General features: G+C 45.3%; 1 protein-coding gene across 2 annotated transcripts in view; it reads left to right on the top strand.

Annotated features, from left to right (window-relative positions):
* The first annotated feature begins 1,480 nt into the window (after positions 1-1,480).
* The window catches only part of CHCHD3 (coiled-coil-helix-coiled-coil-helix domain containing 3), a 164,494-nt gene continuing 149,733 nt past the window's right edge, over positions 1,481-16,241 (top strand). For both annotated transcript variants that reach the window (XM_065672742.1, XM_065672693.1), the window contains exons 1-2: positions 1,481-1,673; positions 3,591-3,675. In XM_065672742.1, coding sequence (XP_065528814.1) covers positions 1,590-1,673; positions 3,591-3,675 — 169 coding nt within the window. In that variant the 5' untranslated portion in view covers positions 1,481-1,589. The remainder of the gene's footprint in view (positions 1,674-3,590; positions 3,676-16,241) is intronic.

Here is a 16,241-nt window from a genome sequence, read left to right as displayed (position 1 = left end):
AGCGCTTTGGGACACATTTCTCGCAAGGGGAGTGGAAGGATGCGGCGTCACTTCAGTACAAATAGGCTATCCTTCCTTGAGCCAAGCAGATGAAGGACTTGGAAGGGAGGTAAGATTTCCCCAGTTATCATGGTTAGTATTAGTTGTGTGTTGCCAGTGTAAGAAGTCCCACCAAGAGACTGCAGCTTCATTGTATTAAGAGGCCAGATGGTAGGAAAGACAAAACAACGTATATTCATTGAAACATGGAATCTGCCAGGTTGGAAAAGCCCTTTAAGCTCATCCAGTCCAACTGTTCCCCAGCACTGCCAAGGCCACCACTGCCCCATGGCACTGAGGCCTCGTCTCCACGCTGTGTGAGCACTTGCAGGGCCGGTGCCTGCAGCCCTGCCCTGGGCAGCCTGTTCCAATGCCTGAGCACCCTCTGGGGCAGGAATTGTTCCTCAGCTCCATCTAAACCTGCCCTGGGGCAGCTTGAGGCCGGTTCCTCTTGTCCCATCCCTTGTTCCTTGGGAGCAGAGCCCAGCCCCTCCTGGCTCCATCCTCCTGTCAGGCAGTTGTAGGGAGCAATAATATTCAATATTGCAGGTGCATAAGGATATTTCTAGCCTCATTCTTAGACTAGAGAAATTCAGAGATGTGCCTGACACCACTGGCATCCAGAATGCAATCTTTTTTCCTAACATTATACGCTAAATAACACCTTTTTCTGCTTTCAGACATCTTTCTAGCACTCATTCCTGTCCATCGAGACAGGCCATGGGATCTGCAGGATTTGACTCACAGAACAGCCAGATCCAGATGCAATTGATACTATAGCCTGAAAAGAAAACATATTATATGTTATTAACATTATATATCTCTTGGAAATAAAATTACATGCCCTAAGTGGCTATGCTAACGGGAATTTTACACTCTTACTGTGTGGAAAAGTGCTCAAGGCCAGGTTGGACACAGGGGCTTGGAGCAAGCTGCTCCAGTGGAAGGGGTCCCTGCCCGTGGCAGGGGTTGGAGCTGGATGAGCTTTTAGGTCCCTCCCAACCCAAACCAGTCTGGGGTTCTGCAAGGCACAGCTCAGGCCCTTGAGCTCCAGCGGAAACCTGGGGCACCCACCCCACACGGTGCCATGGCCATGCTGAGGCAGGGCAGGAGCACAGCGGGCCGCGCAGAGCAGGGGAGAGGATCCCGAAAGCCGCTTCAGAGCGGGGCTGTGCCCGGGGAGGAGCATGGGGAGCTACGCTTCCCGTGGCGAGGACTACATTACCCAGAGGGCTTTGCGCAGGGGAGGGACTACGAACCCCCGCCCTCTGCCGCGAAGCTTCATGGGAGTTGTAGTCCGCGCTCGTGTTAAGTTCACACGAAAAAGTTTCCGCTCCCTTTCGGGGACCTCGGCGCTCTTCAGCGGGAGTGCGCGGTTTCCATGGCTACGGCTCCGCAGCCAATAGAAAGCAGCGTTCTTCAGGCTGAGGGTGGGGCGAGGCGAGCTTCGGACCAATAAGGGTTGGTCTTGGTGGTTGGTTTCCTGGCAGCGGGGACGGTGAGTCTCCTTGGGGCCGTCCGTGTCGGCGGTCTGGTGTCGCCGGGCGAAGATGGGCGGCAGTGGGAGCAGCACCCGGCGCGTCACCTTCGAGGCGGATGAGAATGAGAACATCACGGTGGTGAAGGGCGTGAGGGTGAGAGCGGGGCTCCCCCGGGCACGGGCTCTTAGCGGGGGACGCTCGGGGCCTGGTTCCCCCGCCCCCCCCGAGCTCGGCCTCCTTGGTCCCTCTCTCGGTTCCTACCGCCTCAGCGCTGTTGGCCCCTGTACCTGCAGCCTCGTCCCCTCACGTCTCGCAGTTCCGCTCCCCTGTTTCCGTTCCCTCTCCCGCAGGGACCTTCACTCCTGTCCGCCTCTTGGGTTGGGTGTTTTAGGGGAGCCGCTGCGCTCAGGGGCACTCTAGGGACGTCTGTCATGGCGAGAAGCCCACTGTGTATAGGGATCTGCGGTAGGGGAGCCTTGTCCCCAGCCGCGTTACCAAAGACAGGCGGCTGAAGGGTTATAGGAGGCATGTGTAAGTGAAAGACCTTATTTTGTCTTTCCCTGACCTCTACATGTGAAAGCTCCTCCCTCTCCCATACTCTGCTCTCGGACAGGCCGCGTATTCACTTCCTGTGTACCTGCAGGAGCATTCCCATCTTTTATCTGTTTATGGGATGCTGTGCCTCTAATGTCATAGAACCATAGAATAGTTAGGGTTGGAAAAGACCTTAAGGTCATCCAGGTCCAACCCCCCTGCCATGGGCAGGGACACCTCACACTAAACCGTGTCACCCAAGGCTCTCTCTGATACCAGTGACACATTCAGTCTTGCAGCTTGGAAGCTTTTCAATGAAAGACACTGTCATTCATACCAGCAGTGATAGTAAGTTACCTCTTACTGCTGCTTGTAGAGAGGAGTGTTGCAGAATGGTCACTGCTGCCTGTTTCAGTGTCCTGAGATTTGTTCTGGTCATTTAATGCTTTTGGGCAAATAGGTGACAGGAATATCAGTGCTCACAGCAGAGTTCAGCTGCTCTGACGTACTTACATACTGGGAAGGACTCTGGGAGTTCTTGTAAGCTATCCCTGGCATAAAACATGAATGATATCGTGTGTACTAGGCTCATTAAATAACTACTATTAATCAATAAAGCAGCCAAAAGTGGGATGTACACAACTGTTTACAAGCTTAAAACTAGCTGTGAAGTTAACTTGAGAGTTTTAAGGGTTGGGTTAAGAAAGCTTATACTGAAGAGCATTTACACTTGTGCATTTAGGCTGTGTTAGATGAGAGACTTTGGCACAATCTTTGTCACATGGATTTCTGCCAGTGAGAGACGTCATGCTGTCGGTTTAGTGAAGATTTTCCTCATTAAAATTAATTCTCATGGGCAATAAAAGAATATTTTGATGGAGTTGGTGCTGGAGGAAACCAGCAGCAAGTTCTAAGTGGGAAAACAAAAGCTTTCACGTTGTTATTTCTTTACTTTCTGTTGGCTTTACCCATGGACTACAACACATGAAACTGGACATTGCTCTTACTCTGATACTGCTTAGTTTTGGGCAGTGTATTTCTGCGTGCATGTGGCAACATGAGAATGAACATAGTGACTTGCTGTGACCGCTTGTGTCGCAAAAGGTTTTGGAGGGCTTTATCAGGATGGAGTTCCTCCAGGGTTAAATACAACTGCACAGTGTAAGGTTTGACTGTCAGCAGAATCACTGTGACAGGCAAAAGGCTGAATCATTACCAGCAGCATGTCAAAGAGTGCCGTTGCCTTTACTGTTCCTTGTGTTCTATGTTCTGTTGTATCAGTTGCTTGTGTTCTGTGAGACGCAAAATCATCTTGTTCAGTGCAATTGTTTGCATTCAGAGGTGCTGGTCGTTCTATAAATGAAGTGAAATAGTTTATTTTGCATTGTGCATAGAGTTTTAGCATCTGTCATACATAGTTCTGGAGCTTTATGTGCTCTTTTTGAAGTTTTACTTCATTTTGTGGGTGGAAAGAGGAGGGGAATGAGGATCAAGGAGCAGATGCAGCCTGACTCTGTTTGGGGTTATGTTTTGCAGCTCTCTGACAGTGTCATTGATCGTATGAAGGAACCTTCTTCACCCAGTGGAAGGCCACAGTCTCAGAACCGATCATCAGGTGCAGGTATACCCATGGTTTTCTGGTTTTGATGTGAGGAAGAAAATCAAATGTGCCTTTCAGAGCGTTGTAGTGACTCAGAGAGATGATTTTTGACATTAACGTTTTTGGCTCATCTCCTTCTGAAGCAGTTTGTAGGTTTTTAGAGGAGTTAAATTACTCTTTTTCTTCTCCTTGACATTAAAATGTAAAACACAATGTTTGTTAGACTTGGTTTTCTACTTGGTTTTCTTTCTATTATCCATTGCTAAAGACTTATAAAAAAAAACCAAACCAGGAAAAGCAAATACTAATTGCAAATATCTGTTGAGTTTTGAAGTGGTAATTCTTCCTTAGCAGTGAATTTTAGTGTATTGAGCTTCTGTTGAAATAGACTTAAGCAAACATTGCAATATGCTATTTTCCTATCATGAGGTAGTGGAAATAAGTCGCATACAGTTTATACAGAGATGGATTGAGATGATGGATTTCTTAACTCTTTATACGTTGTTATTGAGGCCTGTTCAAATGCATGATACGGGATTTGTGCCAGGCACCCTCTCCTCTAATTTGAAATACTTCAGCACAATGAACTCATTGTAGCTACTAAAAGAGTAAAAATGAATGGCAGAGATCAGAGCATATCTAAGTGATCAGAGTGATTTATAGTTGTTGTGAAGCTGCAAGATTCAAGTAGGGCTTATCAGTGCTTCAGAAATATTAATGCTCTCAGTGTTCCTTAATGGCCTTTTGCCTTGATGATTACAAAAAAATTCCTCCCAAAGTCAACACGTTGATTGAAAACAAAGATGCTGCAAGGGCTGGAGCAGCTCTGCTCTGGAGCCAGGCTGAGAGAGCTGGGCTGGGGCAGCCTGGAGAAGAGAAGGCTCCTGAAGGGGAGACCTGAGAGCAGCTCCAGTGCCTAAAGGGGCTGGAGAGGGTCTTTGGACAAGGGCCTGTAGGGACAGGCCAAGGGGAATGGCTTTAACCTGCCCGAGAGGAGACTGAGATGAGCTCTTAGGCAGAAGCTCTTCCCTGTGAGGGTGCTGAGGCGCTGGCACAGGGTGCCCATAGAAGCTGTGGCTGCCCCATCCCTGGCAGTGTTCAAGGCCAGGTTGGACACAGGGGCTTGGAGCAAGCTGCTCTAGTGGAAGGTGTCCCTGCCCGTGGAAGGTGTCCCTGCTTGTGGCAGGGGTTTGGAACTGGATGAGCTTTAAGGTCCCTTACAACCCAAACCATTCTAGGATTTATATGCAATAATACTTGCACATCCTGCCTACTTTAAAGGTGCTTGCTGCTTTTACATACTTAAACTTGAGGTAGGGAAGTGGTCTGTTTCTGGGACATGGTGGCTGGAGGTGAAGGCTGTAATAACCAGTAATTCTTTGCTAATTCACATGTGTGTATCTTGCTCCTTAGTTTTGTTTCTCTTTTTGTTGGAAATAGTGCTTTTTTCTCATGTTTTTAGGTTTTATGTATTGAAAAGCTTAATGAATCACTTGATGGCTTTGCAAGTTTGGGAAACGTTATGCATATTTTTGCTTTAAGAACTAGTGATTTAGGTGAAGTGCTTGTATTTTCCCAGGAAAGTATAATCAATGTTATACCTCAGTTGCTAAAATGATTTGTATATAAGAGGATTAAATTATAGTTAACTACATGTTCCCATACCATGCATTACTCTTTTGTTGAATGATTTGTGATGAGGAATTACAAACTGTTTAATTTCTTAGGTTAAACTGTTTTTCCAGAACCAGTCTGTTTCTTTTGTATCTACATCTACCTTTTCAGAGTGTTTGGCTCATGAGGTGTCATGACAGGAGGGGCACTAGCTTCAAAGCAAGTACTCTGATCACTTAATACTGAACTACTCTGTTGATGGTTTTCGGGGCTGGATCCCCAATCTGGGGGTCATTTCTGTGATACAGGTGCTTTTTCTTGGTTTCTTGGTAAAGCTTCTTGCACTGTTGATCCTGCCCCTCTGCTTTGCTCTTTGGAGACTCCACTTGGAGCACTGTGTGAAATTCTAGTGTCCTCAATATCAGAAAGACATAGAGCTGTTGGAGCAAGTCCAGAGGAGGCCACAAGGATGATCAGGGGCTGGAGCACCTCCCATATGAAGACAGGCTGAGAACACTGGGGCTGCTGAGCCTGGAGAAGAGAAGCTGCGTGGAGACCTCAGAGCAGCTTCCAGTGTCTGAAGGCGTCTACAAGGATGCTGGAGAGGGACTCTTCATCAGGGACTGTAGTAATAGGACAAGGGGTGATGTGTTCAAACTGAAACAGGGGAAGTTCAGATTAGATACAAGTAAGTTGCTTACTGTGAGGGTGGTGAGGCCCTGGTACAGGTTGCCCAAAGAAGTGGTAAATATTCCATCCCTGCCAGTGTTCAAAGCCAGCTTGGACGGAGCTTTGGGCGACATGATTTAATGTGAGGTGTTTTGGGGGGGTATGTGAGGTGCAGGGGGTTTGAAACTAGATGATCCTTTCTTAGGTATTTTGCAACCAGAAACATTGTATGATACTGTGTTAATGAGAGACCTCTTCCCAGACAGCTCTTCCTCTCCTGTGTGACTTATATGACAGTGACTTGTTCCTGTGACAGAGCAGGTCACTTGGTGCTTCTCAAGAGAGTTGTCCCCAGCTGGTGGTGTTTGGAGGTTGGCTCTGGCCAGACAGTTGGTTTCCCTGCATTTATATCTTTATACATTGTAGACAAATAACACTTTTCTATGAAGATATATCTAGAGGGAAAAACATAAGAGCTATTAAAACCAGACCTTTGTTTAAGTCAAGTCTTTGATAGCTTTTGGTGGAGGAATAATGGATTAGATCATGAAAAGAAAGTGGATCTTGTTGCTTGCCAATAAGTGATGAATTTATTGACTTCAGTTTGGGGTCGGAAAATGAAATTGCATATGCTTACAGTGAAATCTGACATGTAAACACTATGTCTTAAGGCATCCCAGCTTGCTTGCATCGTTTTCTGACTTGTGAGTAATATTAAATGCACTAAAATATTTAACAAGTGTAAAAATCTTTAAAGTACGTCTCGAATTCCTAAAGCAATATTGATGGGAAGTCATTTGCTCAGAGAACGAGACCTGTTTTAGGTTTTGTTTTGGGTCTTGTTTTAGGTCTTTTTCCCTCTGAGTGTGTCTTATACCAAAAGCTTTGGTTGTAACGGGGAAAGGGAATGGTTTAATTCATTTTAGCTTGGTGGATAGCTGAAAAAGGAGAACAAATACTTAAATTACCAGGAATCTCTGCAGCTCAGACAACCGTTTTCCCTTTGCAGAGGCAGATAACACTGAGGCCACAGAGGATTTTTCTGTCTTTTAGTTTTTCTTTAACTGCTTTATTTGTTATTTTTATTATACTGTCCTCACAAAACCAATTAGTAAAGGGCCATGTCATAAAATACTGTGTATTGAGTGGGTGGGTAATAACATGAGCACTGCTGCTGCGTCCTCAGGAATTGGGTTAGACCTTGCATGCTTACAGTGGGGCAAAATGTGTTTTCTAAACTTTATTCATTCACTTGGAATGATGCCTGTTGTGTTGGTGTCTCTGTCTTTTGGTGGAGTCTAATGATTTCTCTGTCTTTTGGTGGAGTTTCAGGGGCTTATGGTATGGTAGCTCAGTTGGAAATCTATAAGGAAGTATTGCTCAGGTGTAGGGGAATGAATATTTTAAGAATTAGGTTCTGGAGATGCAGCCCCAATGTGACTGAACTGTAGGAGAGCAAGCTTCTGCTTCTGAAGAGAGCAGGTTGGTGGGATCCCACAGGAGGCAGCTCTGAGGGATTAGCTTGGGAAAGGTGAGGTCCTTAAGGACAACATCTTCCCAGAGCAAGAACTAGTCCATTCCAGTATTCAGGAAATCAGTAGATATATTGGGAGGCTGGTCTGGTTAACCATGATAGAGCCTCAGTGTAAAAATGGGGCCAAGCAGGAGATGGAAGCAGAGGGAGACCACAACATGGGTGGATTTGTGGATGAGGGGAGAGCAGTAAATGTCATCCACCTCTACCTCATCAAGGTATTTAACACTGGCTCTCCCAGTATTTGTGTATCCAGGTTAGGATGTTGCAGTTTGGACATACTTGGATGACAAATTGGGAGAAAAAAAATCTGTTTGGGTGGTCAGGGTGTGTCTAATGGGTCATACTCTACCTGGAGGCTGGTATCATGTGGTGGTCTGAAGGAGATTGTCCTGTGTAGCAGCTCTATCAATGTCCTGGAAGAGGAGGAGGTAGATGGAGCATGTCTTCTTCAGTGCAGATGACCACAAATTAGGGAGATTAAGCCAGTACATTTGAGGGCAGGGCTGTTCTCCAGAGGGACTTAGGCTGGCTGGAGGAATGAGCCAACAGGAACCTCATCAAGGACCATTCAAGGCCAGGTTGGACACAGGGGCTTGGAGCACCCTGCTCTAGTGGAAGGTGCTCCTGCTTGTGGCAGGGGTTGGAACTGGATGATCTTAAGGTCCTTTCCAACCCAAACCATTCTATGATTCTGTGGTATAATACAGTGACACACAGAGGAAGAGTTATTCCTGCATCCATGATGCTGCAGGGCTCACTCCTGCTCTCCTGTGGCTTGCTGTAGTGCCACTTAGTTCTCATTGAGTTACTTAGAGTTAACTTCTATTTTCAGTGTGTCTTTATTCTTTGGGTTAAAGGTTCACTATTGATTGAAGTACCTTATTATCAAAAGGTGAAACATCTTATAACTCACAGTCTGCTAAAGATGCCAAACTTTCAGTGCTGTCACTGCAACAGCAAATCTTTAGTTGAGCCTGACATTCATGTCACCAGCTTGCAGTAGTACAGGGAAGGTGGAATTATTCGTAAGAGATGAAGCAAGTATTGCATAAATTAAAGTTCTCACTGTGTGTGTGACATGCAAGTGTTCTGTGAGGGCTTTCAGGTGGCTGGGTATGTCATTGTAAAACGGTGCTGAAATTAGATAGAAAAACTGGCAAATAATGCAATTAATCTGTTTTTGCTTTTAGTTCATAGAAATGTGGAGTTCAGGGCTGTGGAAGAGCTCAGTTCACTCTGCATCCTTCAAGTACAGTAGTAACCTCATTGGGAAGATGGGGTGTGATTAACAGAGGGTTGGGCAGACAGAAGGAGAATATTAAAATAGGCAAAAAGCCCTAATTTAATGGCTTAAAGACTTGGATTAACTATGGAAGAGCTACGTAGTTGTATGAGAACATCTAGAACCTTATGAACTCACATGCTTGTGAACAGAACTTCAAGGTGTGAGTGCAAGCCTGGATGTGCCTGAGGTGCTCTCTCACTATATTCCACACCAGTTCAGTAGTGTTTGAATTCTTCTCTGAAGTCTTGTCTTCAAGGTATCATCGAGACTGTACCTTTGGGCTCCTGCTTTACTTGTGTTTCAAGTGCTGAGATGTTCTTGGAACAGCAGCCCTTTAACAAATGTCTAAAGGTAGAACAAGAGCGAATGCCAAAAGGTGTTGGAACTTCTCATGCAGATGTCATGTGTTTACAGCTGTAGTTTGACCTTACAAGTAACCTTGTGGCTGGCTCATCATGTCTGTTCCTATAGTAACTTAGTGTCCAGTGATGTAGAATCACAGGAAGGTCTGGGCTGGAAGGGACCTTAAAGCTCATCCAGTTCTAACCCCCTGCCATGGGCAGGGGCACCTTCCACTAGAGCAGGTCTCTCCAAGCCCTGTGCAGCCTGGCCTTGAACACTGCCAGCAATGAGGGAGCTACAGAGTCTCTGGGCATCCAGTGCCAGTGCCTCAGCATCCTCACAGGGAAGAACTTGTGCTTAAGAGCTCCTCTCAATCTTCCCTCTGGCATTAAAGCCATTCCCTTTGTCCTTTCCCTACAGGCCCTTGTCCAAAGCCCCTTTCCAGGTGTTCTGTAGCCCCTTTCCAGGTGTTCTGTAGCCCCTTTCCAGGTGTTCTGTAGCCCCTTTCCAGGTGTTCTGTAGCCCCTTTCCAGGTGTTCTGTAGCCCCTTTCCAGGTGTTCTGTAGCCCCTTTCCAGGTGTTCTGTAGCCCCTTTCCAGGTGTTCTGTAGCCCCTTTCCAGGTGTTCTGTAGCCCCTTTCCAGGTGTTCTGTAGCCCCTTTCCAGGTGTTCTGTAGCCCCTTTCCAGGTGTTCTGTAGCCCCTTTCCAGGTGTTCTGTAGCCCCTTTCCAGGTGTTCTGTAGCCCCTTTCCAGGTGTTCTGTAGCCCCTTTCCAGGTGTTCTGTAGCCCCTTTCCAGGTGTTCTGTAGCCCCTTTCCAGGTGTTCTGTAGCCCCTTTCCAGGTGTTCTGTAGCCCCTTTCCAGGTGTTCTGTAGCCCCTTTCCAGGTGTTCTGTAGCCCCTTTCCAGGTGTTCTGTAGCCCCTTTCCAGGTGTTCTGTAGCCCCTTTCCAGGTGTTCTGTAGCCCCTTTCCAGGTGTTCTGTAGCCCCTTTCCAGGTGTTCTGTAGCCCCTTTCCAGGTGTTCTGTAGCCCCTTTCCAGGTGTTCTGTAGCCCCTTTCCAGGTGTTCTGTAGCCCCTTTCCAGGTGTTCTGTAGCCCCTTTCCAGGTGTTCTGTAGCCCCTTTCCAGGTGTTCTGTAGCCCCTTTCCAGGTGTTCTGTAGCCCCTTTCCAGGTGTTCTGTAGCCCCTTTCCAGGTGTTCTGTAGCCCCTTTCCAGGTGTTCTGTAGCCCCTTTCCAGGTGTTCTGTAGCCCCTTTCCAGGTGTTCTGTAGCCCCTTTCCAGGTGTTCTGTAGCCCCTTTCCAGGTGTTCTGTAGCCCCTTTCCAGGTGTTCTGTAGCCCCTTTCCAGGTGTTCTGTAGCCCCTTTCCAGGTGTTCTGTAGCCCCTTTAGGCACTGGGAGCTGCTCTGTGGTCTCCCCTTAAGGAGCTTTCTCTTCTCCAGGTGAGCAGACTAATCCATAGACTAGAATTAAAATGGTTTTTCCCCTAATGCTGAAATGATATTTTATACTGTTCAAGGAAGGATTAAAAAAACTGCAGGTAAATTAGTAATAACAGCTAAATAACAGGCAGCCCCCTGAAATACTCCTGTCTCAGTACAGTAATGAGCTGCACGAGCTACACCCACCTAAATGTGCTCCAAGAAATTACATTTATGTTCATGTTAACCTGGAGTTTGACATGATCTCGATGTGGTTCAGGTTTGATCATGCAGTTGGAAGGATGGGTTAGAAGAGGTCTCTCTGTCCCTCTCTCTTTTTTTCTCCCTCTTTCTTGGTAATGAAATGGTGATGCTCAACTTTGTATGAAGAAAGTGGCCCATGTGTGGGAGGCATCTGAGGCCACAATTGCAGTGATTGATTCCTACCCCCCTCTCGCCTTCTGCTCCTGCTTTATTTACTATTACTCAGTGTTTTAAAGGGAACTAAAGCAACATATAAAGGTTTGCAAAGCCTCTGCAAATAGAGCTTGTGGGATTGAGTTGTATTTTGTTTGGTTCCCTCCCCATATGAGGATAAGGGAGAAAACCGCTTTCTCTGATAAATACTGTTATATATTGTCATGTATTAGGGAGACATTTGATTGATTTCAAGGTTCTCATTTTACAACTGATAGAGAAATTGTGATATTCCAAATGAAATCTAAAGAAGCAGGACTCTGTATCAGGTCCTGTTTTACTCGATGTGTAAGTAACTACATCTTGGGCTGAGGTACAGCCACTGTAATGGCAGCTTCTTTAATAGTCTTTCTTCTACCATTTGTTCTCTTTGAGTGGCTTTTTGCAGAGAGTCAGAATTTCTCTTTCAATGGGCATTCATTTAGAAGTGTCATTTTTGGTTCTAGATGTTCTTAGAAACAGGTAATTCTTATGTACTGCACACTGTGTGCTTTTGGGTCTCTAGTGGGTTTGGTGAAATGAAATTTCATGCTATTCTGCTTAAGGCTGCATGTGCTCTATTAAGGGTTTACTGAGTGCAGATGTTAGCTCTAAAAATCTTCAGGAGTAGTTGTGTGGTGCACATATAAAGCAGTTTTTGTTGTAGCTACCATAACAAGCATATCCAAAGTGTTTGCTTAGAAATGGCTTGTGAGTTTGAAGTCAGAACAGCCTGCTTTTGGATGTGGAAGCACAAGATGTGTGCATGCCAAAACATCCTCTTCTAGTAGCCGGCAGAAAATCATGTTGAAAACAACTGTTGGGGCTGGTATGTGGTTCTTCAGTTAAGTTCTAGTGTGGCAGTAAGAGAGGTAGGGAAGCTGTTTCTAAAAACAGGGAAGGAAATGAACCTGGGGAAAATGTGCACACATGGTCCACAACATGGTATGAAGATGCAAAGATGCTGAAATGGGACCTTGTGAAACCAAAACCCAGTGCAATAAGGGATTCATAGACTCATAGAATTCCAGGTTGGAAGCCACCTCAGGGATCACCTGATAAAACCTTTCAAGGTAAAGCATGACCTAGACTAGATGTCCCAGCACCCTATCTAGCTAATTCTTAACAGTGTCCAATTTTTGGGAACCCATCACTTCCCTGCGGAGATTATTCCAATGGGCTGAACTTGAGAATGCAGCTGGAGTTTATCCAGTGTCTGAGGACAGACTCCTGGAAAGACAGTGTGCTGGGGTTTGCTTTCTGAGTTTTGGTGTTCTTTCTTTTTAAACCTAGTCTTAAATAAAATTTGCCCTGGCAGTGTGTTCCTTCTTTTCCCTCTAAATAATTTTAATTAGTTTCAGTTACACTGTCCATTAGAAATAAGAATTTGGCAGAAGATGATGACAGGCTGAGAACATTGGGGCTGTTGAGCCTGGAGAAGAGAAGCTGCGTGGAGACCTCAGAGCAGCTTCCAGTGTCTGAAGGGGGCTACAAGGATGCTGGAGAGGGGCTCTTCATGAGGGACTGTAGCGATAGGACAAGGGGTGATGGGTTCAGACTGAAACAGGGGAATTTCAGGTTAGACATAAAGAAGCAGCTCTTCCCTGTGAGGATGCTGAGGTGCTGGCACAGGGTGCCCAGAGAAGCTGTGGCTGCCCCATCCCTGGCAGTGCTCAAGGCCAGGTTGGACACAGGGGCTTGGAGCACCCTGTTCTAGTGGAAGGTGTCCATGCCTGTGGCAGGGGATGGGAACTGGATGATCTTAAGGTCTTCTCCAACCTAAACCATTCTGTGATTCTGTGATGCCTGTTTGAGATACATTTGCTGTGGTCTTTGTTAGAAATCTCTCCTGTATGTTCGTACAGGAATCGTGGTTCACATGTGCTCAAGTCCTTGGTTTCTGTTGAGCATGAAATGTGCTGAAGATTGCCACCAGAAAGCATTGAACTACATAATATTTCCTCTTGCAATTCCAGCCTTTGACGTCTTTTGTCTGTGCTATGTCTGGGCACCAGGATAAACCCCAGTTATTCCTCCTTTGTCCTTCAGAGACCTTCCTGGGATTAGAGGTCAAAAAGACCAGATAGCTGCCAAGATAAAAGTGTTTGTAATTTAAAGGACTACAGAAGTCATTTGGTGCAGCTTGAATGCTCTTGCTATCTTAAAGAACAACATCAAAAGTATTGATAATTTTAATGAAATAAACCCAATGACTAAATTTGAACTGTTTGCTTTCACCACTGTTAGTCTTGATAGCAAGGGAATTGTCTTTCTGCTATACAGCATCCTGTCTGCTTTTATAGTGAATATATTCTTAGCCAAATCCTCTCTCCACTGACATGAAGTAGGAGGGGGGCTTAAATGCATTTATTTTCTTTGTGTTATTTAAGAATACCACTTGTTAGATATAATGTTCCTTCAACATGACAAGCAGCCCTCCAAGTAATAAACCCTCCTGCTTTTAATAGTAAATGCTGCTTTTCTTTCCATCACAATTTATTTACCAAGTAGAGAATCTTCTGTGTGATATTAAAGCATACTTTAAATGTCTGATTTATCCCATTAAGATGAAAAGAAAAGCTTTGATTCTTTTATTTTTTTTTTCTTTCATCTCCAGGCTGCAGTAAAGTGTTACTAAAGCTCTTCATCACTTGTCAGATGAGGCAGGTTAAGTATATTGTATAGTGCTGCTTCTTGAAAGCTTTGTACTAGTTGTTTCTTGGTTAAACAGGAGGTAACCACTTAGAGGAGTCTTTTCCTCTACCTCAAGGGATCAGGATGAAGTTTCAGCTGCTTTTTTCAGTAGCTGAATTCAGCTACAATTTACTCCTCGCACTGATTTGTATGTGTATTGAATTCCTTGATTTCCAACAGCCTCATGTTGAGACAAATTACCGAAGTTTTGAGGAACACCAGACTGAAAGTGGCAGTTCTTAGATACTACAGCCTGGATTTGGAAATCTAAGATTAAACAAGAGAAAGGACATTATTTCTTCCCTTTGCTTTTGTTTGTTGTGTATCTCCAGCAATGCTTCGTGGAGCCAGTTTATCTGATTATCATTTTTCACTTCATTAACTGTGCTTAATTTCCTCTCGTGTTAAGCATCTGAAAAATAAGGATTTTATTTAAGTCAGTCATTGAGGCTGGGGTGAGATATGGGGGTTCATCCTGTAAAAGGCTTCTATTTCTCCTTGATCTCTGGAGCTTTATACATAAAGAGGTGAGTCGAGACATTCATAGAATCGCAGACTGGTTTGGGTTGAAAGGAATCTTAAAGCTCCTCCAGTTCCAACCCCTGCCACGGGCAGGGACACCTTCCACTAGAGCAGCTTGCTTTAAGTCCCGTCCAACCTAACCTTGAACACTGCCAGGGATGGGGCAGCCACAGCTTCTCTGGGCACCCTGTGCCAGCGCCTCAGCACCCTCACAGGGACGAACTGCCCAATGTCCCATCTCTATCTCCCCTCAGTCTGTTTAAAGCCATTCCCCCTTGTCCTGTTCATCCAAGATGCTTGAAGTTTTGATTTTCTTCTTTATTTTTTGGTGAGGAGGAGGCAGTTTATCCTGAGAGAAAGGATTCAATTATTCCTGATGTGTTTCGTGACAGGGTGATGTGATGTTGAGTACTGCGAGATTTAGGGAGAAAGAGTATTATCTGCAGAAATTGGTATAAAGAATAATAAAGGCAGAGATTATATGGAAGAGTGGCTTCAATGCTAAACAGCATTCGAAGGAAACTCTAATATTTAGAGAAGCAGCACTGGCTATCATATCACTCTGTCAACCAGGTTTTGACTAAGGAATGGTCTCGTGTATCTCTGTCAGTGAAGAGTTTGCAGAACCCACTGGCTCCTTTTGGTCTGCTCTGTCATTTGCAAGAGAGGAGAGAATGCTTTACTCAAAGATAAAGCAAACCTCGTACTTCTGAATTAACTGGAAGCATCTCTGCTGACAGTCAGATGACTTTTCCTCCTCAGGATTTTCATCCCTGACCTCTAGCCCCTGGAACAGTCTGTTTTTCCCTGTACTTCTTATTGAATTCTTGACTTTATTTGCTGGTGTTGGAGATGCTACTGGCTCTTGTGTATGCTACTTGGTGTCTAGTCAAGGAAGTTTATTCTTAGACTGGAATTGGATTAAGTCTCTGCTACTCGTTATATCCTTCTGTAGTATCTTGTTTTACTGTGAACAGCATATAACACTAAAAAGCTATCGGGGTGGATACAGTAGGAGTATTACACTGATTTGGAGACCAGTCATGGGAAAAAGTTGTGGCTTTTAGCAGTTCTCATTACCTGTTATTAAAAATGTAGGTGTTAGATTCTGGTTGTTCTCAAAATTTTAAACATTTTGGCTGTGGTCCTTTATGTCATTTCTGATTTGTGAAAATAGTCATAAACATGAGCTTCATCTTGTGCACAGTTTTCAGTTGGTATTCCAAGCAGTAATGAAGTGCTAAATATTAGGCTGCAAATACTTAAGTTACCACATTTTGAAGTTGACAAAATTGTAGTTGTTTGCTGATAGTTAAATATATATAAATATATAAAGTCACTTTTGTTGGAGCTGGAGGAAGATGGGTTACATTGCCTTGTAAGTCCCCTTCACTTTCCTCAATGGAATTGTCTTTGCTCTGAAGGAGTGCAAGTGCCCTTAGGTTCATAAAATGATGGAATAGTTAGGGTTGGAAAAGACCTTAAGGTCAGCGAGTTTGAACCCCCTGCCATGGGCAGGGACACCTCACACTAAACCATCTCACCAAAGGCTCTGTCCAACCTGGCCTTGAACACTGCCAGGGTGGAGCACTCACAACTTCCCTGGGCAACCCATTCCAGTGCCTCAGCACCCTCACAGGGAAGAATTTCCTCCTTATCTCCAGTCTAAACTTCCCCTGTTTAAGTTTTAACCCATTACCCCTTGTCCTGTCACTACAGTCCCTGATGAAGAGTCCCTCCCCAGCATCCCTATAGGCCCCCTTCAGGTACTGGAAGGCTGCTCTGAGGTCTCCACGCATCATTCTCTTCTCCAGGCTGAACAGCCCCAACTTCCTCAGCCTGTCTTCATACGGGAGGTGCTCCAGTCCCCTGATCATCCTCGTGGCCTCCTCTGGACTTGTTCCAGCAGTTCCATGTCCTTTTTATGTTGAGAACACCAGAACTGCACACAATACTCCAGGTGAGGTCTCACAAGAGCAGAGTAGAGGGGCAGGATCACCTCCGTCAACCTGCCGGTCACGCTTCTTTTGATGCAGCCCAGGATACGGC

This window comes from Lathamus discolor, chromosome 1 (assembly GCF_037157495.1).
Source record: "Lathamus discolor isolate bLatDis1 chromosome 1, bLatDis1.hap1, whole genome shotgun sequence".
Taxonomy (NCBI): Eukaryota; Metazoa; Chordata; class Aves; order Psittaciformes; family Psittacidae; genus Lathamus; species Lathamus discolor.
This window is presented reverse-complemented; position numbering and strand designations above follow the sequence as displayed.